Genomic DNA, 22,209 nt, shown 5'->3' with positions numbered 1-22,209 from the left:
ACCACATGCAGAGACTTCTCCAGCCTGGCCAGAGCCCCTGCCTACAGGGCGCCCGGCCCACCCCAGACAGGGGCTGCTCTGGATTTCCAGAGCAGCCTTGTCCATGGTGGGTCCCCTGCGGGACTGGAGCAGCCCCCTTCCCACTTCAGGTGGGGAGCTGCACCAGCCAACCTTTCACATTCCTACTCGTGGTTAAGCCATGAGACCTAGCTCAGCACTTCATGTATCAGCTGATCTACTACACAAATTGAGATGCATCTTTGAAGCTTCAGCAATTGAAAATTATCTATGGCACTCTTCCAAATGACTCTCAAACACTCCTGAAGTATGAATGGCAATGAATTAAACAAAAACATCATCCTAAGCTAAGTATTATACTTTTCAATCTACAAAATGTATAACACACGGGGTGAGGAGTTAAGTGACTTGCCAAAGGCCATAAGCAAGTGTGACCTTCTGAACAAATAGCCAGTAAAACTAGTAATGGAATATCAATAATTTGATATTGGCTCAAAATGCATGGAAGCTCATAGAAATTTGTACCTTTATGCATGGTTCAGTTCTTGCACCAAAAACCTGTATGAACAAGCTTCATGCAAGAAAAATACATCAAACCTTTGTAAAACAATTTCTTCCTTTCTAGTATGAAAGAATTCACTTGCTTCTAGCTGCGCTGAAGATCTGTAGGCCTTTCACATTTGTGAAAATTGTCTTGTAAGGTACTGCATCTTTTCAAATGTACATCTTTCAATGAAGATTCATTCCCTACTCCACCAGAGTCAAGTTTGGGATTAAGGGGCAGGAAGTGACACCGACTTTTTAAGCACCTTATGTTCTTTTGCAGGCCCTGGATATGGTGGTGGTGGGGCATCATATTTTCCACCTAATGTCACTGCTTCTTCATAAGTTGGAAGTCCTGACTCATTTGTTCTTAGAGGGAGTGGATTTAAAGAAACTTCGTCATGTCTTCTGAAGATAGATGAACTTCTTCTACTTCTTACACTGTCAGAGTACCTAAACAAAGTTAAGAGTCTTATGAATGACAGCTTCGTTGTTATGTATGAAGGATTACATAGCCTTTTGCCAAAACAAGTATATTTTTAATCATCTTAACAGCAAATTCCCCAGAACCCAGGCTGAAGAACACAGGTGCTGCAGAAATTCACTGGGACAAGAATGGTGCAGAATCCTCCTTCAGGGCCCTCAATGTCTATTTCTTTATAGCAATGGCAGGAGTATCTTCTGTAACTCTATTGCCCCATTCATACTCATCAGGCTGAGGGGACCACAGGGAGGAGGAGGAGGACTAAATTATCCATGTAGTACTGGATCCTCCAGCTTTCTTCAGCTTCCTATCTCAGCAGACCTATGCATAGCTCCACCTCTCCTTGGAGTTGCAGAATTGTGCCTTCTTAGAAAAGAACCTTCTACGCTTATGGAAGTCAGATAGGATTTGCTTTAAATATCAGCAGGTATTTAACTTATACAGATATTTACTCTTGCAAATAATGTAACTCCATTTTACTGTCCTACATTTTATGTACACTCTTCCCTTTATTTTATATATAATCAAAATTCAGTGCATTTTTTGCACTTTAGATTACTGATCTATTTTTCTGTATGCCACAATGTGCATGTAAAAATATATGTGCTATTTACAGGAACCAATAAGAGCTCTTCTTTAACATCATTAAGCATCTATTACTTATATTAGTTGATCTTAATTTTAGTGTTTCAAGTACTGGTATACAATTTAGTTTTTAATCATATTCCAGAAGCATAATACATATTTTAGTAATAAAATAACATTTATGTTTCTTAAATACTCCATATTCTGTAGAGTTTGAGTGCTTCAGATAATAGTGGTATAGCTTTTCATCATAAGGGGAGTCGTAGTGTGGGTTGTATCACAGATTACAGTTTGATGATGTGCATAACCCTTCAAAAAATAATCAAACGCTATGGCCTATTGAAAATTTCCACTCCAACGAGAGCAGAGTGATTTTGAAAATTCCACCTCATACATATTCTGTATGAAAGTAAAGAGAGTTATTAGTCTCTATTGCTTACCCTGATTGTTGTCTTGGTTTGCATCTGTTTTTGCAGAAATAATAAATAAGTAATCCAGTTATAACCAACACCACACCAACTGCAACTAGGCCAGTCAGAAGTCCTGTAACATCAATTTTCTGTAGAGTTTCACCATCTGAACAGAAATCAGTAATTATTTTTAGTTGATTAGCACTATGGCATTATTAACAATGCTTCTTCAGTGGTGGCCTTCTCTCTTTTTGAAGACTTGAAATTGTACAGTAACTTTAACAGTAATAGTTCCTTTCTCTTAGTCTTCTTATGTGGCAAACCCTCACATCACTCCAGCACTAGCCAAAGACTTCAATGCCCACCCACAACCGAAAGCAAAGGTTAACAAATATTCCTCTCCTAGATCATTTATTTATGCATATTATTGAGATTCTCCACCACTCCATCCCTGCGAATTGTTATTTCACACACTTATTGCTAGATATGTCAATGAGTAGTAGACTAGACAATTAACTGATAAGCCTAGGCTTATTGGTTAATCTAGCCAACTTCTTGCATTACCCCCTTCCCCCACTGCCTCTTTATGGCCTCATGCTACTGCCTCCATCAGCCTCTTCATGGCATCCTACTTCACGGACAGGGGCTGTATCAGAGGCAGCAGCATTGGGTGCCAGGTGGGAGCTGGTCCTCAAAGTGAGCCAGTTTAAAAATCAGCTCCTCTCACAGACCAGCTGCCTGTCATCCTGTGCTGCTGCTTCTGACACAGAGGCAGCAACATGGGGTGGCAGCAGCCCCTGTCTGGGTGTGTGTGTGTGTGGGAGGGGTGGTGGTGGGGGTGTCCTGAGCTCCCAGACCCATCATGAGCCAGCACTGAGCCAGGCTGCTGACCAGCCTGCTAAAAAATTTACAGGCGGGGTGGGGGTGGAAATGTGTATAGTCTATGGCATTAATCTATAAGCTTTTGCTTATCGGTTAATTGACCTCACTATTGTATCCCTACACGGACCGACTCCTGCCTGGCACCCCATGTTGCTGTGCAGAGTGGCAGGGGGCTTCCTGGGAGTGGGACCAGACTACACTGGCTGTTGGCCCTGCCCCCGGGGACTATAGAACAGTCAACTAACTGCTAAGAATTCATATGGTTAGTTCACTCTTCTATTACCCACTATCAAACATCCTTACTTATTGCAGCTTTCATCAGATTAAATCCTTCAGAACAGAGAAGGACTTTTACTCTATCTGTACAGCACCTGCCACACTGAGGGTCCTGAGCCTAACTGGGGTCTCTATAAAATCATTGCAATACAAAATAAAACAATAGGCAGTTGCAGAAAGATAGACAATATGGAAACTTGTAACTAATAACAAACAAGGAAATAGATAGCTGAATGCATATTTCAATATGCAATAGTAAATGGCTAAAGTCCTCCAATTCCCTGAACTTCACAAATATATTAGGTACGACAATATACATTTCAGTGTATAAAATATTATAAGAAAATGCACAAAGATAAAAAGACTGTAAAGCAAGGGTTATAATTCTGCCAGCTGTATACTTAGAATCCTAAGGCGGGCAGAGACCTCAGGAGGTCATCAAGTCCAGCCCCCTGCCTAAAGCAGGACCAGCCCCAAATAAATCATCCCAGCCAGGGCTTTGTCAAGCTGGGACTTAGTTATGACCAAATTACAACATAAATTGCAACAAGCTTAGAAGGAGGGGGGCCCTAGAGTATGTGTGAAGGGAGCAACATTTGCAACATAACAGGGAAAGAAATGAGAAGCTCTGATCTGGACTTACCAGTTTTTGTGCCGGGTCCCTTAATGGAATATTCTTTCCAAAAATTCATCTATGAAAATAATTGTTTAAAGATCAAGCATACATGTAGATAAATGGTAAATAAGATTGTGGACAGAATTCAGACATGGCAGCAATGGGCACAACTCTCACTGAAGTCAAAAGAGGCACCTGTTTACGCCAAGCTGAAAATCCACTAGCATATTCAGGGAAAACATCATAAGAACTGCCATATTACAACAAACCAGTGGTCTGCGTAAACCAATATAAAGAAATGCCAGCTGTTTAAAAGGGGGAAAAAAACCCAACAAATAGGAACACATCTAAATTGCAACAAAGTAGCAGAGAAATTTCTTCTTGGTATCACCTAGTAGCTAGCTTACACTCTGACAACGGAGATTGATCGTGCTTATTCACTCTAAATAGAATACATTCCAGTGCTATTCATGCCAGTGTCTGATTTCACAAAGCTACTTCCCTCAATAATACTCACCCTCTTCTTGAGGTTCCTTTTTGCTGTATCTTGTATATGAAATTAGCCAATTAATGAGTAAGGACAAATGGAAATACTTGGTACTTTATGTAAAACTTTTAAAAGTATAAAGTAACCAAATTGTGTGTGATATTATCCCCTTCCCAGGTCACATTCCCCCTCCCCCCAAAAAAGTTTCCAGTTCTAAAGACACTTATGCATGTGCCTAGCTTTACTTTTGTGACTAGCCCTACTGAAGTCTCATTTATGTTTGTAATTATTCACAGAATCACAGCCTTTACCCTTAAGCTCTTTGGGGAACATACTGTGTATTTGTGTGTTTTCACTGCTTTCCAAACACAATGGGCCCCCTCTAATTGGTTTTTTGGTTTTACTGCAATATATGCTGTTCTGGATACAAGAGATAAGGAATCACCCCCTAAAGCAGAAGAGGAGAAGACACCACTGCGAGGAGGAAGCGTAGGGTGGTGGTGGTTGTAGGGTTGCCAGATGTCTGGTATTGGCCTGGACAGTCCGGTATCTGTGGCCTTTGTCCGGTTTAAAAAAAGATACCGTACGTGTGCAGTATTTTCTGTGTCTCTGACAGAAGGCTGCTTTGAACATTCCTCCCCTGCCCTGTCTGGCGGGGGTGGGAGGGAGTGAGGAGTGCTGGAATTTAAAGGCGCTGTGACCCTTTTTTTGGAGAAGTTTTTTAAATTTTTTTGCTCAACAACTTTGCCCCCCCCCCCGTTTTTTTTTGCTCAACCGTTTTTTTCCCTGCTATGGGAAAAAAAATTTGGGAAATATATCTGGCAGCCCTAGGTAGTTGGAAACTCTTCTGAGGGGGATAGAAGCACCCATCTGTCACCCTGACATAACATCTCAGGAGGTATGCTGCCTGCCGGGGCACATATCCAAGACGTTATGCAGGCATTATCGAGGATTATCCAGCCCTCTGACTACTCCCCCATGCTAATCGTCCATGTGGGCACTCATCCATACTGCAAGGTGTGACACTGAACAGATCAAGTGTGACTACAGGGCTCTGGGAGTATGGGTGAAGGAGTTTGGAGCTCAGGTGGTGTTCTCTTCTGAACTTCCTGTCAAAGGTAGGGGCCCAGGCAGAGACAGGTGCATCCTGGAGGTGAATGCCTCGCTGTGAAGATGGTGTTTGCCAGGAGGGCTTTGGCTTCTTCGACTACGGGATGCTATTCCGAGAACGACTGCTAAGCAGGGATGCTCACCTTTTGAGCAAGGGGAAGACTATATTTGGATGCAGACTGGCTAACCTCGTGAGGCGGGCTTTAAACTAGGTTTGACGGGCAGGTGATCAATGCCCTCCGGCAAGTGAAAAACATGGAGAGATGGGTCAGAAATGGGAGGGAGCATGGGCTATAATAGCAGATAAAGGAGGGACAAGGCAGAACTGGGAGGCAAAAATCAAATCAGTATCTTAGATGCCTATATACAAATGCAAGACATATGGGAAATAAGCAAGAAGAACTTGAAGTGCTAATAAATAAACACAACTGTGACATAGTCAGTATCACTAGAATAATACATATGATTGGAATATTGGCATAGAAGGGTACAGCTTAATCAGGAAGGACAGGCGGGGGAAAAAGAGGAGAAGGTGTTACCTTATCTATTAAAAATGTACACACTTGGACTGAGGTGGAGATGGACATAGGAGACGTGCATGTTGAGAGTCTCTGGGTTTGGCTAAAAGGGGTAAAAAACAAGGGTGATGTCATGTCTACTACAGGCCACCTACCTAGGTGGAAGAAGTGGATGAGAATTTTTTTAAACAACTAACAAAATCATCCAAAGTGCAGGATTTGATGGTGATGGAAGACTTCAACTATCCAGACATATGATGGGAAACTAACAGTAGGACACAGACTACCCAATAAGTTCTTGGACTGCACTGGAGACCATTTTTATTTCAGAAGGTTGAGAAAGCTTCCAGGGAGGAAGCTGTTCTAGATTTGATTTTAACAAACAGGGAGGAACTGGTTGAAAATTTGAAAGTGGAAGGCAGCTTGGGTGAAAGTGATCACAAAATCATAGAATTCATGATTCTAAGGAATGGTAAAAGAACAGAAAACTAGAGACAATGGATTTCAGGAAGGCAGATTTTAGTAAACTCAGAGAGCTGGTAGGTAAGGTCCCATGGGAAGCAAGACTCAGAGGAAAAACAACAGAAGACAGCTGGCTGTTTTTCAAAGGGACATTATTAAGGGTCCAAAAGCAAGCTATTCCGCTGTGTAGGAAAGATAGAAAGTATGGCAAGAGACCACCTTGGCTTAATCAGGAGATCTTACATGATCTAAAAAAGGAGTCGTATAAAAAGTGGAAACTAGGACAAATGACAAAGGATGAATATAAGCAAACAATACAGGTATGCAAGAGCAAGATTAGAAAGGCAAAGGCACAAAATGAGCTCAAATTAGAGACATAAAGGGTAACAAATATATTAGAATCAAGAGGAAGACCAAGGACAGGGTAGGCTCACTGCTTGGTGAAGAGGGAGAAATAATAATAGGACATTTGGAAATGGCAGAGATGCTTAATGATTTCTGTTTCAGTTTTCAACAAGGAAATGGATGGTGAGGCGATACCTAACATAGTGAATGCTAGTGGAAATGGGGTAGGCTTAGAAGTTAAAATAGGAAAAGAACAGGTGAACAATAAATTAGCAAGGTTAGATGTCTTCAAGTCACCAGGGCCTGATGAAATGTGACAGGGTGAGGTCACAGATGATCCCTTAGGAGTGATTCCCGGGGTGCTGACAAGGCCACTGCCACCCTCCTTGTTCTCTGAGGCTTATTGCCACCCTGTCTTGGTTGGCCAGCTCCCTGGTCTCCTCCTCAGCCAAGGCACAGAGCTGAGAATCACAGCCCCCACTGAGAAGCAGTGCAGACTCTGAATCTCTTCAGAACTACGGAGAGTGCAGCTTAGGGCCCAGCTTCCTGAGATACCACTCCTCAAAGGGGATCAAACCCCAAGGAATTAGTTAGGTAAACCCCCTTTAACAATCAAAGGGGAAATGTGCACACTGACGGCTCCCCCAGGTAACAATTGTTTACACTGGGCTTGATAGTAAGTAAAAGTGATTTTATTAAGTACAAGCAGTAGGATTTAAGTGGTAATAGGTGAGAACAGGCAGAGCAGAGCAGATTACAAATCAAAAGTAACAAAAATCCTCAGCAAAAACTTATAAACTCATAAAAAAGCTTTCTTTCAGCTGCCTTCCAAACCAGGGTCACCTCCCTTTCTCTGAGGTCTCTGGTTCACCCTCCTTGGGTGTATCCAGCCAGTCAAAAACAAGAGACTCCTACTTTCCTATTGTTTTTAAAAGATTTCCTTATTGCAGGGGTCGGCAACCTTTTCAAACCAAAGAGTCAAACTACCTCAAAATTCAGAACAAGTGGTCAACAAAGAGCTGTATAAGAATGTCCATTTGCATGACTGAAAATATACAAGTTAATATTATTGATAATTAACGTGATGATTAATAATAGCACAAATGAAACGTACTCAGACTTTATTTAATGGGACTTCTGCTACTGCATCTTTTCACACATTTATTTGAAGTTTACATCATAACTGGTCAAATTCAACTTCATTCATGCAATGAGGTTGTCTTTGGTCAATCTTATGGGAGGGGACCTGTAATGTGGGGGTGCAGGAATCTGGGTTGGGGTGTATGAGGGGCTCAGGGTAGGCGGTTTGGGTGTATGATGGACTCAGGCTACAAGGTTGGGTTGTGTGGAGATGCAGGAGTACTATGGAAGGGGCTGAAGATGTGGGGGTTGCAGGAGTCTAGGGATGTGGGGATAGAAAGGGCTCAGGGCAGAGGGTTCAGGTGTATAATGGGCTCAGGGTTGGTGTGTGGAGGGGTGCAGGAGTGTTATGATGCTGCAGCTAGATGGGGACTGGGCCCCAATTGGCCAGGCTTCATTATTATATAAAGTAAAATATTATGTCCAACACAAAAGGTTTCAACGTTGTCTTGATTTATGGCAGAAGTGGGCAACCTGTTTTGGGCTGAGGGCCACTGACCCACAGAAGAAAAAAACAAAAAACAAAACCACAGTCGGGGACAACACAAGTGAAAAGCAAAAAAAAAAAAAAAACCCCAACCCTCAATGATGTGACCCCCATCTGAATCACCTCACTCCCCTGATGCTCCAGTCCAATAGTGGGAAGAGGGAGGACAGGGAGGACTGAGGTTCAAGGCCTCGGACCATATTTACTCTTCTGGGGTTCCAGGGTTAGTGGATTTTGTGGGTCTCCCTAGGCTTTGCGGTGAGGCCAAAAATGAGGGTCTCAGTGTGCAGGACAGGGCTAGCAGTGAATGGGATAGGGATGGGCGTGCAGGATCTGGATAGGAAGAAATGGGGCATAGGATGGGGTGAGGGTGTGAGGTCTGGCCAGAGGGCAGGCTGCCTGGCCACAGGGCAGGAGTGGGCTGGGAGCAGGCTGCCTGACAAGGGGGCAGGAATCTGGCTGCCTGGTTGGGGGGGGGGGGGATTCTGGCCAAGGGGGCTGAGAGGGAGGACAGTGGGGCATTCTGGCCTGGGATCAGGGGGGATTCTGGCCAGAAGGTGGGGGTGTTTGGCCAGGGTGCTGGGGGTAGGGAGGATTCTGGCCAGGGGAATGGGGGGATTCTGGCTGAAAGAAAATTCTGGGCAGAGAGCTGGGGGTAGGAAGGATTTTGGCTAGGGGGCTTGGGCTGTCTGGCCGGGGAGGGCGGAGTGAGTGAGGGGATGGGGGTCTGGGCAGGAGGGAGAGCACTTACTTGTTTGTGCCCTGCATGGAAGGCATCATAGAATCATAGAATACTAGGACTGGAAGGGACCTCGAGAAGTCATTGAGTCCAGCCCCCTGCCCTCATGGCAGTACCAAATACTGTCTAGACAATCCCTGATAGACATTTATCTAACCTACTCTTAAATATCTCCACAGACAGAGATTCCACAGCCTCCCTGGGCAATTTATTCCAGTGTTTGACCACCCTGACAGTTAGGAACTTTTTCCTAATGTCCAACCTAAACTGCCCTTGCTGCAGTTTAAGCCCATTGCTTCTTGTTCTATCCTCAGAGGCCAAGATGAACAAGTTTTCTCCCTCCTCCTTATGACACCCTTTTAGATATCTGAAAACCGCTATCATGTCCCCTCTCAATCTTCTCTTTTCTAAACTAAACAAACCCAATTCCTTCAGCCTTCCCTCATAGGTCATGTTCTCTAGACCTTTAATCATTCTTTAATCTTGTTGCTCTTCTCTGGACCCTCTCCAATTTTTCCACATCTTTCTTGAAATGCGGTGCCCAGAACTGGACACAATACTCCAATTGAGGCCTAACCAGCGCAGAGTAGAGTGGAAGAATGACTTCTCGTGTCTTGCTCACAACACACCTGTTAATACATCCCAGAATCATGTTTGCTTTCTTTGCAACAGCATCATACTGCCGACTCATATTTAACTTGTGGTCCACTATAACCCCTAGATCCCTTTCTGCCGTACTCCTTTCCAGACCATCGCTTCCCATGCTGTATGTGTGAAACTGATTGTTCCTTCCTAAATGGAGCACTTTGCATTTGTCTTTATTAAACTTCATCCTATTTATCTCAGACTATTTCTCCAATTTGTCCAGGTCATTTTGAATTATGACCCTATCCTCCAGATTAGTCGCAACCCCTCCCAGCTTGGTATCATCTGCAAACTTAATAAGCGTACTTTGTATACCAATATCTAAATAGTTGATGAAGATATTGAACAGAGCCGGTCCCAAAACAGACCCCTGCGGAACCCCACTTGTTATGCCTTTCCAGCAGGATTGTGCACCATTAATAACTACTCTCTGAGTAGTAATATGCCTGCTGTTCCCATTCCCCGGAAGCCTCCAGGGAAGTGTTTCCCAGAAGGATGAAAAAGGGCAACGCTCATGGAGCCATTTTGACTACTTGTTTCCTGCATGCAGAAGGAAGAAAAAGAGCAGCACACCAAGACATATTTTTGTTCCACTTGTTCCCTACACACCTATGATGACCATATTTTCAGAACCAAAAACAGGGCTACATTAGCTGCGGCCCTTTACACAGGTAGCCCAAAACCTGACTCCTTGGCTACGTCTACATTGGCCCCTTTTCCGAAAGGGGCATGTTAATTTCAGAGATCGTTACAGAAAAATCCGCGGGGGATTTAAATAAAAATGTCCGCCCTTTTTTCCGGCTTTTAGGAAAAGAGCGTCTACACTGGCCCCGATCCTCCGGAAAAAGAGCCCTTTTCCGGAGGATCTTATTCTTATCTTTGAAGTAGGAATAAGATCCTCCGGAAAAGGGCGCTTTTTCCGGAGGATCGGGGCCAGTGTAGACGCTCTTTTTCGGCTTTTCTAAAAGCCAGAAAAAAGCGGCGGACATTTTTATTTAAATGCCGCGGGGGATATTTAAATCCTCCGCGGATTTCCCTGTTACGATCTCTGAAATTAACATGCCCCTTTCGGAAAAGGGGCCAATGTAAACGAGCCCCTTAGGTCTGACTTGCTAGCAACAGGAAGTCCTGCCCCTGGGGGTAGTACTTCTGGAGTCAAGATGGACACATGACCCGAAGTAAAGGGTGTCACGTGACCCCTCTAAGAACTCCTCCCACCGTTCTCTACCAATAGGGATGGGTTTGGGCATTATAGGAGCCCCTCATGCAACTATCCTGCAATTGCATTAACCCAGGCCCCAGACCTAGGGTCCCCTGACACTGCAGCACTAGGGTTCCAACGTCGATTCAAGAGGAGATCCAGCCCCATTTGACTCAGGGCCTGGGAGTCATCCAGAACCAGCCCACAATTTCATGGGACAACTTCCTTACTTCTCTTAACAGATGATGCTTACCAGCTCCAATTAACTGGCAAACGGAGGGGCCTGGAGCAGCTCCCCACCTGCTGCAGGTAGGGGGCTGCTCCAGCCCCAAAGAGGGCCAACTGTAAACATGGGTTACTCTTGTCCAGAGCAGCCCCTGTCTGTGGGGAACCCAGGGGCCCCACAGGCAGGGACTGCACCAATGTCCAGAGCAGACTCTCTCCATGGAGGGTCCATCCTGCTGTAGACAGGGGCTGCTCCAGTGGAGGCTGGGAGCTGGCGGCAGCCCCAGTGTAACCCAACATTAACTGGTTAACTGATGAATGGGAATTTACATCCCTAATGAGATGGACTGCAACTGCATTTTTCAAGTTACTGCAAAAACTATACAATGCCCTTGGTTTCCACAAGCCAGAATGACAATACTGAACTAACCACTACAACTACAGGGTGGAGAAGACCATGTCACTAACCCTCCCCACCACTGCCCATGGAGATCAATGGGACTGGGTTATTTTAGATGTAAAGCTACTGAGAAATGTACAAGTCAGTCCCATGATAGCAATGCCTTTATTATGTAAATAACACCTAATACTAATTGCCAAATGAGACCACTTCCCAACTTGCTTACAAAGGGCCTGATGCAATTTACATTTTAAGCTAGGATTGGGCCCAAAGCAATGTGTTGACATTCCCCAAGAAGATCCAATTAACATTTAGTCACCCTTCAAAAATATAAGGGACAAATCAGTCAAAGCCCCACTGCCTGGTAGAGACGACCTTTGAAGAAAATTGGAGAGATTTTGAATTTACTACTGACAGCAGTGCTTTCTCTCACAGGAAACAGAGTCTTTAGCACAAATTTTACTTTGTATGTCAGAATAGCTCAGAAATGCGTTGTTACAGCTAACTCCATTCAGGTCTAGGCAACATGTGGCCCAAAGACAGAAAAACAAGTCCCTTGAAACTGGAAGTCAAAACATCTCAGCTCTTCCCAGAGCTCACAAAGGGCTTGTTCACCCAGACACACAAGTCACAACAACCCTCTCTGGAGAGAGACTGCTGCTTTGTGGACGCGCCAAGTGTTTTCATGTGGCATTTTAACATGCTGTTTATCAGTGGTCCCCAACCATTTGGCGCTGCCGGGCACCCAGGGGAGGGCTACTCACCCGCCGAGTGCCAGGGGGCGGGGCCACTCATGCGCCCAGGAGTGGGTCGCGCATGTGCCACATGCCCGGGGGCAGGGTCTCCCATGAGCCACATGCCTGGGGCCAGGAACCCTATGCGCCGTGCAGCTGGGGCCAGGGCGGCCCATTTGCCGTGTGCCCGGGGCCGGGGCGGCCCCCAGAGCTGCACACTGAGGGCCGGCGCTCCCCATGTGGTGTGCACTCAGGGCCGGCGCCACGCATGCGCAGTGTGCCTGGAACAGCACCACGCATGCACCACGCGCCCAGGGCGGGGCTGGCTCCGAGCACTTGGCGGGCGCACACAAATGCCCCAACGGGCTCCATGGTGCCCACAGGCACTGTGTTGGGGACCACTCGTTTAAATCATCAACTGCCTGGATGAGGAAGGCTCAGAGAGAGTCTGTCCATCATCCACACCAGAGTGACACAGTGATTTCACCAGACCTGAACTCTCTCTGGGCTCTTGTGGAGCAGCAGGGAGCTTGGGGCAGAGATCAGGGGTGACTATTTCAGTGGTTCTCAAACTTTTTGGCCCATGAACCACCTGGCTCTATGTAAACCTTTCCGCAGACCACCAGTTGCTAATGGAAACTCACTGTTAATTACACTCGAGCCATTTTGCTAGTGTTGCAGCTGGGGAGAATGGTTTAATTTACATTATTAAACAGATGAAGCATTTTAATTTTCTAATGTTAGTTTGTCAAACTTCATTTTAAATAAAGTAAAATAGTAATTTATGTCCACCACAAAAAGTTTCAGTATTTTCTTTGTTTATGGCAGGGGTGGGGAAACTTTTTTGTGTTGAGGGCCACTGATCCACAGAAAAAAAGTCAGTTGGGGACCACACAAGTGAGAAGCAAAAAAACTCCTCCCAACCCCCACCCCTCACTGGAGGTGACCCCAACTGAGACACCTCACTCCTCTGGCATTCCATAGTACGAGGAGAAGAGACAGGGAGGACTGAGGTTTAAGGCTTCCCCATAGCCCAGATTTGCTTTTCTGGTGAATGTTATGGACCCCCCCTTAGGTTCTGAGGGGGAGACAAAAATGAAGGATTCAGTGTGTGGGACAAGGCAGCCAATACATGGGATATGGATGGGGTGCAGGATGTGAGAGGGAGGTGGGTGCAGAAGGGTGAGAGGTTGTGAGGTCTGTGTGGGAGGTAGGGTGCACAAGCAGGCTAGGAATAGGGTGTCTGGCCAGGAGGAAGGAGCAGGAGCAAGGGAGGGTGCAATGTGTGGCAAGGAGGGAGGGTGCAGGAGCAACAGTGGATGCGGAAGCAGGACAAGGGTAGGGTGTCTGGCCAAAGGAGAGGGTGCAGGAGCGGACTGGGGTTAGGGTGTCTGGCCAGGTGGGAGGATTCAGGAGGGGACTTTGGGGCACCCTTGGGACCTTACTGCTCCCAGATGAGGGATTTTTCCTGATCAGGCGAGGTCATTTCAGGCCCCCAGCTGCTCCTCCCCCGGGAGGCTTCCTGGTACAGCCCAGCTGAGCCCTACACCAGTTCCTTGTGCCTCCCCCTCGCAGCCCAGCTAAGCCACTATCTATTCCCTGTGCTTCCCCCATTCCCCCCTAGCCCAGCTGAGCCCTGTGCCCAAATTCTGGCACCTCCTCCACCCTCACAACCCAGCTGAGCCCCACACCCAGGTTCCTGGCAACTCCCCTCACAGCCCAGCTGATCCCCGCACACCGCCTCCCCTCAGAACCCAGCTGAGCCCTGCACCCAAGTTCCGGTGCCTCCACTCTCCCCCACAGCCCAGCTGAGCCCCACAATGTTTCTTTGTGCCTTTGCCCCACAAATCACTTGCTTTCTGGCACTCCCAATAGACACCTCCTATTGAGCAGGAAGTGTCCTGACTCCTATTTTCCCAGCCAAGGGAGGCGGAGGGGAAACCACAATGCACAGTTGCATTTGGAGTCTCAGGGCTTTCCGGGACACTTCAATGCTTCACAGGGACAGGAGATTAAAAATTGGGACTATCCCGGATTTTCCAGGACAGATGGTCAGTGTATACACACCAGATCCTGTAAGGAGACTCAGGGCTGTCTCCTCTCCAGCCCCCCCTCCCGTGCCCTCCCAGGAAGTCAGCACTGACACTTCAGTCTTGTGGGGAGCAATAAAGTTGTAGCGCCAGCATGGGCTCCCTGCTGTGGAGGTGAGAAAGAGGGGGCTGAGCTGGGGCTGCAGAAGAACCATATCTGGCTCCCTAGAACGCCATATTTTGCTGGCGTGCCATAGGATGTCAACCCCTGCCTTATTGCACGGGGAGTGACCTGGCCCATACTTACCAACCACTGCTAAGAACTAAGGACAAAGGCTATTTGCATATGATTGCCCAGACACTAAGATCTCCGTTGATGACTTTCATTCACACATTTAAAACCCATAAAGTATTCCCTACTCCATATGTCTAATTTTACACATTTTGCTACATACACCAAAATAAGATAAACAGATCCAGTGAATTAAGACATGAAGATTGATAGGTTACATGAAGTAATTTGCTCAAAGCACCTTTGAGTTATGTACATTTATGTCCATAAGTCCATTTCATAAAGCATTGGCGGGGAGGGGAGTGATAGAGGAGGTTTCTGAGCCTTTAGCTATTATCTTTGAAAACTCATGGAGTCAGAAGAGATTCCAGAAGACTGGAAAAGAGCAAATATAGTGTCCATCTATAAAAAGGGAAAGAAGAACAATCCAGGAAACTACAGACCAGTCAGTTTAAATTCTGTGCCAGAAAAGATAATGGAGCAAGTAATTAAGGAATTCATCTGCAAACATCTGGAAGATAATAAGGTGATAGGTAACAGCCAGCATAGATTTGTAAAGAACAAATCATCTCAAACCAATCTGATAGCTTTCTTTGACAGGATAACAAGTCTTGTGGATAGTGGTGGGACATGGTCTACCTAGACTTTGGTAAGGCATTTGATAGGGTCTCGCATAATCTTATCAATAAACTAGGAAATACAACATAGATGGGGCTACTGTGAGGTTGGTGCATAACTGTCTGGATAACCATTCTCGGAGAGAAGTTATTAATGGTTCACAGTCATGCTGGAAGGCATAACAAGTGGGGTCCCGCAGGGGTCTGTTTTGGGACTGGTTCTGTTCTATATTTTCATTAATGATTTAGATATCGGCATAGAGAGTACGATTATTAAGTTTGCAGAGGATACTGGGAGGGGTTGCAAGTGCTTTGGAGGATAGGGTCATAATTCAAAGCGATCTGGAGAAACTGGAGAAATGGTCTGAGGTAAATAGGATGAAGTTTAATTAGGACAAATGAAGAATGGGAAGCGACTGTCTAGGAAGGAGCACTGCAGAAAGGGATCTAGGGGTCACAGTGGACCACAAGCTAAATATAAGTCAACAGTGTGACACTTGCAAAAAAAGCAAACATGATTCTGGGATGCATTAACAGGAGTGTTGTGAGCAAGACACGAGAAGTTATTCTTCTGCTCTACTCTGCACTCATTAGGCCTCAATTGGAGTATTGTATCCAGTTCTAGGTGCCATATTGCAAGAAAGACGTGGAGAAATTGGAGAAGGTCCAGAGAAGAGCAACAAGAATGATTAAAGGTCTAGAAAACATGACCTATTAAGGAAGTCTGAAAGAATTGGACGTGTTTAGTTTGGAAAAAAGAAGACTGAGAGGGGACATTGTAGCAGTTCAAGTATCTAAAAGGGTGTTACAAGGTGGAGAGAGAATAATTGTTCTCCTTGGCCTCTAAGGATAGGATAAGGATAGGACAAGAAGCAATGGGCTTAAACTGCAGCAAGGAAGGTTTAGGTTGGACATTAAGAAAAACTTCCTAACTGTCACGGTGGTTAAACACTGGAATAAATTGCCTAGGGAGGTTGTGGGATCTCCCTCACTGGAGGTATTTAGGAGCAGGTTGGCTAGACATCAGGGATGATGTAGACAGTGACTGGTCCTACTATGAGAGCAGGGAACTGAACTTCATGACCTCTCGAGGTCCCCTCCAGTTCTGGTATTCTATGATTCTATAAATAATAGTGGCAGAACTCCTATTTTAAGTGGCTTCTTCTGAAGGAATGCAGTATAACAACCATATGCTGATGGACATACAGTATTTAAGCTAAATCAAAGCAATTACCGTTTTAGCAGGGTCTTCAAAAATTTCTCTTGCTTCTTCATAATTGCATGTCTCTTCATAGCATTCTCTTTCTAGATTACCAGGAGTAAATGCTTCAAAATCAAATCTGTTATACAGAAGATGTCGTCCAATGAACAAATTGGCTCCTTTTTCTGACATAAACACTAACAAAATAAATTAATTTAAAATAGTTAAATTAGGAGCATAGGTTCTGGTATTCATAGAAAAACTGTGGAGCTCTTTAAAATTCCCAAAGTAAAACATCTGTTCCCCTCCCCCCTCAGTTTCACCCCTGCTATCAGAGACTTCAATGCCTCTTCCTGAACCATTTTCTTTGCTGCCAAGACTATCGTTCTCTTTCTGCCTCTACCACATTCAAATCGGAGCATTTTCTGTACCTTGTAAACAGTTTCAGATTTTATCAGAACAACTTTTTAGAATTTGGCCCTCATGGACATTGTTTGAAATGCAGCTGTGGTATTAGCCCTGCTGGAACATTTGAGTCCCAGGGAATCCTAAGCTTCCTTGCAATATTCAATTTCTTTAAGATGGACTTCTAAGCAGACTCAGACTGAGCTAAATCCATAACCCTTAGGCTTTTTCAAGATGTGTATATCTCTTTTGATATGTTCCCATAAGGATCCCCAGCATACATCCTTTTTCACTCATGCTGGTACTGTGAATTCAAGTCTGTGTGTGTGTCTGATAAAGAAGCTGATAAGAACACTTAGTACCCACATAAAGTACCTTTTGTTTGTTTTTTTATGTCATTAGGATGTGGCATGTAGCAGACCATCCAGCCAATGTCTTTGTTGAGGCAATAATATGGTGACACTGAGAATCATTAATGAGTGCCCAGGCAAGTTAAAATGGTCCACCAGGTTTTGTGTGTTGTCTTTTCAGATATCATGGTCACCTTATTATTTCAAATCAATTTCAAAAGCCAGTTCACAGGGAAACTACAGAATTTAATTTCCTTTTACAAGTTTGATTCCTACAATAGAAGTCTAAACAAAGACATTGGCTAGATGGCCCACTACATTCCACATCCTGATGACATAAAAAACAGACAAAGGGTATGTTAAGTGAGTACTAAGTATTTTATCAGCTTCATTTAGCATGGATAATAGACAATTTCTTTCCCTTTCCCCCCCTTCTTTTTCCTCCTCTTCCCTCCCCTCATCCCTTCTCTATGCTGTTTATTTGAAAACTGGACGGACACCTTAAAACTCCAGTCATCTGAAGAAGTGGGCTGTGCCCACAAAAGTTCATGATACCATCTACATTTTTTGTTAGTTGCTAAGGTGCTGCAAGACTATCTGTTGTTTAAATTTTTCCACTTACAAAGTAACATGGCTATCCCTCAAACTTTTCATTCACTTAACAGATAAAACAGAGAAAAAAATTGTACAGCAGAATACATGTGTTTAACTGAAATCAAAACCTGATCCTTCAACTTATAGGTTTTTCAACAGCTAAATGCCAATCCAATAGAATGGGGGGCGAGGGCGGGGGAGGGGGAAATGTCAAAATCAGGTTCCATATTGTTAAATCTAAGAAACTTGCACATATTTACATTAACTGTAGTGCCTTAAATGTGTATGTATTAGAGTTATGGCTGCTTTGTGGGAATTTCCTGACTTTTCTATGTCTCACCCCTGTACCAGAACATTATACTAACAATTTCTCATTTTAGTTTAAAATTATCAGTTATGCAGGCAGAGGACTTGCAGAATCAAGATCTATATATGGAGACTTTCTCGCTCACTAGTCTGACTCCAAACCCATCTCCTGCATTTAGGTTATTCAGTAGCCTATGTGAAATAATCATGAGACTTTAATCCAGTTGTTAGTGGGCAATTGGGCACACCTTAAAAACCCCATCAGACTTGGAACTACTGTTTTGGTACTTACTCATTTTGCCTTTAAATATAATCCTGACTGGCAGGATTGGAGATCTACTGATCAGGAGTGGTGGGGCACCTTGGTCTGCACACCCACATACACTCATGTTATTTGCAATAGTGGATTCTTCACGTAATAATGGACTAGACACAAATAATTTGGAGAAATAAACCAAATGAGAGACCAGATTAATGCTCCCACGTGTTTGGATTCAATGCTGGCTGTTAGAAATACAGCTGGTCCCTGAGTTGTGAACAGTCGACTTATGACCGTTTGCAGTTACGACTGAAGCAGTTGTAAATGGCGGACCCTGAGTTATGAATGCGATCCGCGCTTACGAACAGCACGGTCACGTGTAACTCTATGGGGTCCGACTTACGAACACACCGAGTTACAAAGCGGCTACAAACCAAGCAATTGGTTGTAAGTCAGGAAGAGGCTGTATAGGACTGCCAAACTGCACCAACCACTGATCCATCACTGTCTTCCACAGTTACCAGCATATGTTTTATGTGAGGGTGCAAGCCGCCTCTCAGTAGGTAAATGTAGGATAATCAGCCCTTATGAAGGTCTCATTCAAATCTTTACAGTTAAAGATTGTCTCAATCCTTGAAGCTTGGGGTTTACACTGCTCCTAAATTATGCAACTATCAACTATCATAACTCTACATATTCCTTGCTGTCCACATAAAAATGTCCAACCCCTCTGAGTCTTGCTGAATTCTTGGTTTCAATGTCATCCTGTGGCAGTAAGTTCCACAGGCTTCTGAATGAAAACATTTCTTTAATCAAACAAACTTTCTGTTATGTCAGAAGTTAATCTGGTGATTCAAAACAGTTTTGGATCAAAGCTTTCATTTTAAAAAAAATGGATATTTTCTGAATGCCAAGAGAATTTTGTACCATCCTGTTTAACTATTTTAAAATTATGGGAGAAGCAGGAATATAATTTTTAAACCAGTCTAAATGCCATTGCTACTAATGTTAGTTAACTATGACAAGTGTTACACAATTTTAAGCAAAAGATTGTTTCCTCAATAGCATAAGATGCAGTGTTGCTTCAGAAAGCACAGCTTCATTTTAGAAGAATGTTACCTTGCTTCCTTGTATGCTTTAATCTTCTTATGCAATGGGGAAATGCAAACATTACTGGCAGCTGACACAGCAGTACCAAAACCACAGACATAGTCTAATATCTGTCAAAATAAAATATTAGTTAAAAATGCCCGGATGTTATTTGTGTTTCTTAATGAATCCTCTATATGCATTTGTCAGACAAGTCCCTACAAGCAACTTGGATTTTTTTCCCCTATAGGCAGTACACCTACCCAAACCAGTCCCACATGTATTTAATAACAATTGCATAATGACCTCCTTATTGATAGTCATCACAATTTGATGTAACAAAGCTCAGTATTTTACCACATGAGCTAGAGGAATAACTTGATTAGCTGGCAGAAGTAGTATAGGCTATTACTAAAGATACCACACATTTTGTGTTTGTGGCAATCACACTTGGAAGATTTTAATAATGGTGATCCTGCAGGCAGCCAAACAAACCACAGTGCAAGTGTGACTGATTGCAGATAAAACAATCATTTTGACCACTGATGAAATACAGCCACCATTTGGGGAGAGGGCAAGCTACTTGGCTGTTAACAGCAGAATTTGTAATACCTGCCCTATCCAATGGAAGGTACCGTTTAACTTATTCTAGAATATAAACCAGCTTTGATTATTTAAACCTTTTCAAACTGCACCTACAAAACACTTTTCTATGGAGTGGGTTTTGCCCAGGAAAGCTCATGATAGCTATATTTGTGACAAGACTACGCATCGTTTTCAAGTTACAGAGTAAAACAGCAACCCCCCTGAGACTTTACATGAAAAAGGGGTGCCAGTGTGACTCTAAGATAAATAGTCAAATTAAAAAGTAATTTCCCTTCCAGTGGAGCTTGCTGGAAAGCTCTGTTTTCCCTTTTTTTAAAAAAAAAAGCTGGACCACTGAGGGAGTCTCTGTCTCTTGCCATCCTAGACTGGTGACAGCCGGCTGAGCCCCATATGAGGCAGGTCTGAGGAATTTGAGCACCAACCCCTCACCCCTCCCAGACAACTGAAACTGGCAGCACCCTGGTTGTTCTCGGACTGACTGCGCTGCTGGCGCGGGGATCGTGCCCGGAGCTCCCTTCCCCGCCAAGGGCTCGTCTTCATTACACAGCTTGTTTCTTGGGCTCACATGACTGGCTGGGGCGAGTGGAACTAACCCACCCGGGCTCTTGGCCGTGATCCCCGGGCCCGGCCGGGCGGTTAGCGCCGCCTCACCTAATCCCACCCGCAGGCGCGTTCGAGGGACACGGGAGCGGACCCCTGGGGGGCTGGGGGGCTGCTGCGACCGGGCCGACCCCAGGTTTGACTCCGGGAATGAGTTTCGCGGCCCGACAGGAGGGGGCGCGGGTTGAACAAGTCTCGTTGTGCGAGCCGCCCGGCGGCGGGGTCGAGCTGCAAGGAATCCCTCGGCCGGGGGGTCTGCCCCGCCAGCCCCCCCGAGCCCCCGCCAGCCCGGGGACTGACCTGTGCAGCGCCCAGACAGCGGCCAACGCGCTCCACCGCCGCAGCGCCGGCCCGGCTCCGCCTGCCTCCTCCCCGCAGCGCCTCCCGACCAGGGAGCGGCCGGGATCACATGGCCCCGCCGCTGTTCCACGCGGAGCCTCCCAGCTGACACCTGGCCTGACCACAGAGGGGCTGTCCGCAGCAGCCAGCCCCCCTCCTCCCGCCAGTCGTTGGGCTCCTGCTCCTCCCTACGGGCTGAGCCCCCCATAGCCCGCGGAGCAGCTGAGCCTCCGTGTGTGAGCCAGTCCCATTTTGACCCCCGCTCTCTCCCCAGCAGCTATCGTCGCTGTCTCTCCCGTCTCCTCGTTGCCTCTTCCCACAGCAGCTAGCGTCATGACTTCAGATTGGTGTTTTAGCCTTTTCCCTCTTGTAATATACCAGGGTCTGGGGCACCTTGGAGAATTGTGCAGAACAGGGCAGTGGCCCAAACTGGGGTCCTTTCCTATAAAGCACTAAGACAGTCACACAGCACTGCAGCTGCCACTCTGGCCAGCAAGATGTCTCACCAGCAAATCCCTTTAGATACCCCAGTGTTCCCTGTGCCACAACTAGCACCCCATCTTACAGGTTATAAACCGAACCTCACCAATTCCAAACAGATCCTCCCGGTCCCAAAGAACCAGCCACAGTCCAGAGCCAATTTACTAAAACTTTAGATCTCACCCAAAGAGCACGCTGGGCCAATCCTTTAGAATATAAAACCTAAAGGGTTATTAATAAAAGAAAGAAAAGGCCAAGAGCCAGATTGTTAAAGAGAACACATGCCATACATCAATCACCAAATGCTTGATGCAGGCTCTTAGCAGAGATGTTACAAACTGCTGGCTCAAAAGTCTCTGGAGCACATCCTATGGCAGGATGGGTCAACAAATCCTTCCTAGCCCTCCGTCCTTACCAGTCCTGCTTCTGGAGCGGAGGGCAGGAGTGAAAACCAGCTGGAGGCCCCCTCATGACACTTTTATAACCTTGCCCATGCAGAGGAAAAACCCATTCCTCTTCTGGGTGCTGGTGCCTCCCAAAATGGGCTGATCACATGACCTCCAAACCAGTTTCTGTCTTTTTTAGGCAAGGAGCCATATAGTCCCCGGGTGTGCCCTTCTTAGGCAAAGGGCCATTGTGTGCTCCTCAGGTGTCAATTGGCAGCCCTTTAGAGCTATTGTTCATGAAGCATTGAGCAACCGCCTCTCCCAGGAGAAAACATGTAAAATACAAAG

At 45.4% G+C, this 22,209-nt stretch overlaps 1 protein-coding gene and 1 long non-coding RNA gene across 2 annotated transcripts in view; one reads left to right on the top strand and one right to left on the bottom strand.

The window, feature by feature from the left end:
* Positions 1-22,209, top strand: part of LOC142829186 (uncharacterized) — a 48,253-nt gene that overhangs the window by 19,049 nt on the left and 6,995 nt on the right. The gene's annotated exons all lie outside the window — the stretch shown is intronic.
* PRRG4 (proline rich and Gla domain 4) lies at positions 167-21,084 on the bottom strand. Its single transcript, XM_006110275.5, has 6 exons — positions 20,957-21,084; positions 19,481-19,581; positions 16,481-16,644; positions 3,842-3,890; positions 2,071-2,206; positions 167-1,014 (listed from the first exon to the last, which is right to left on the bottom strand). The coding sequence occupies exons 2-6, from the start codon at positions 19,569-19,571 to the stop codon at positions 792-794; spliced, it is 663 nt and encodes a 220-aa protein (XP_006110337.2). The 5' UTR covers positions 19,572-19,581; positions 20,957-21,084; the 3' UTR covers positions 167-791.

The sequence above is a fragment of the Pelodiscus sinensis genome, chromosome 5, assembly GCF_052426305.1.
Source record: "Pelodiscus sinensis isolate ZL-2025 chromosome 5, ASM5242630v1, whole genome shotgun sequence".
Taxonomy (NCBI): domain Eukaryota; kingdom Metazoa; phylum Chordata; order Testudines; family Trionychidae; genus Pelodiscus; species Pelodiscus sinensis.
Note: the sequence above shows the minus strand (reverse complement) of the source record. Positions and strands in the feature narration are given on the sequence as shown.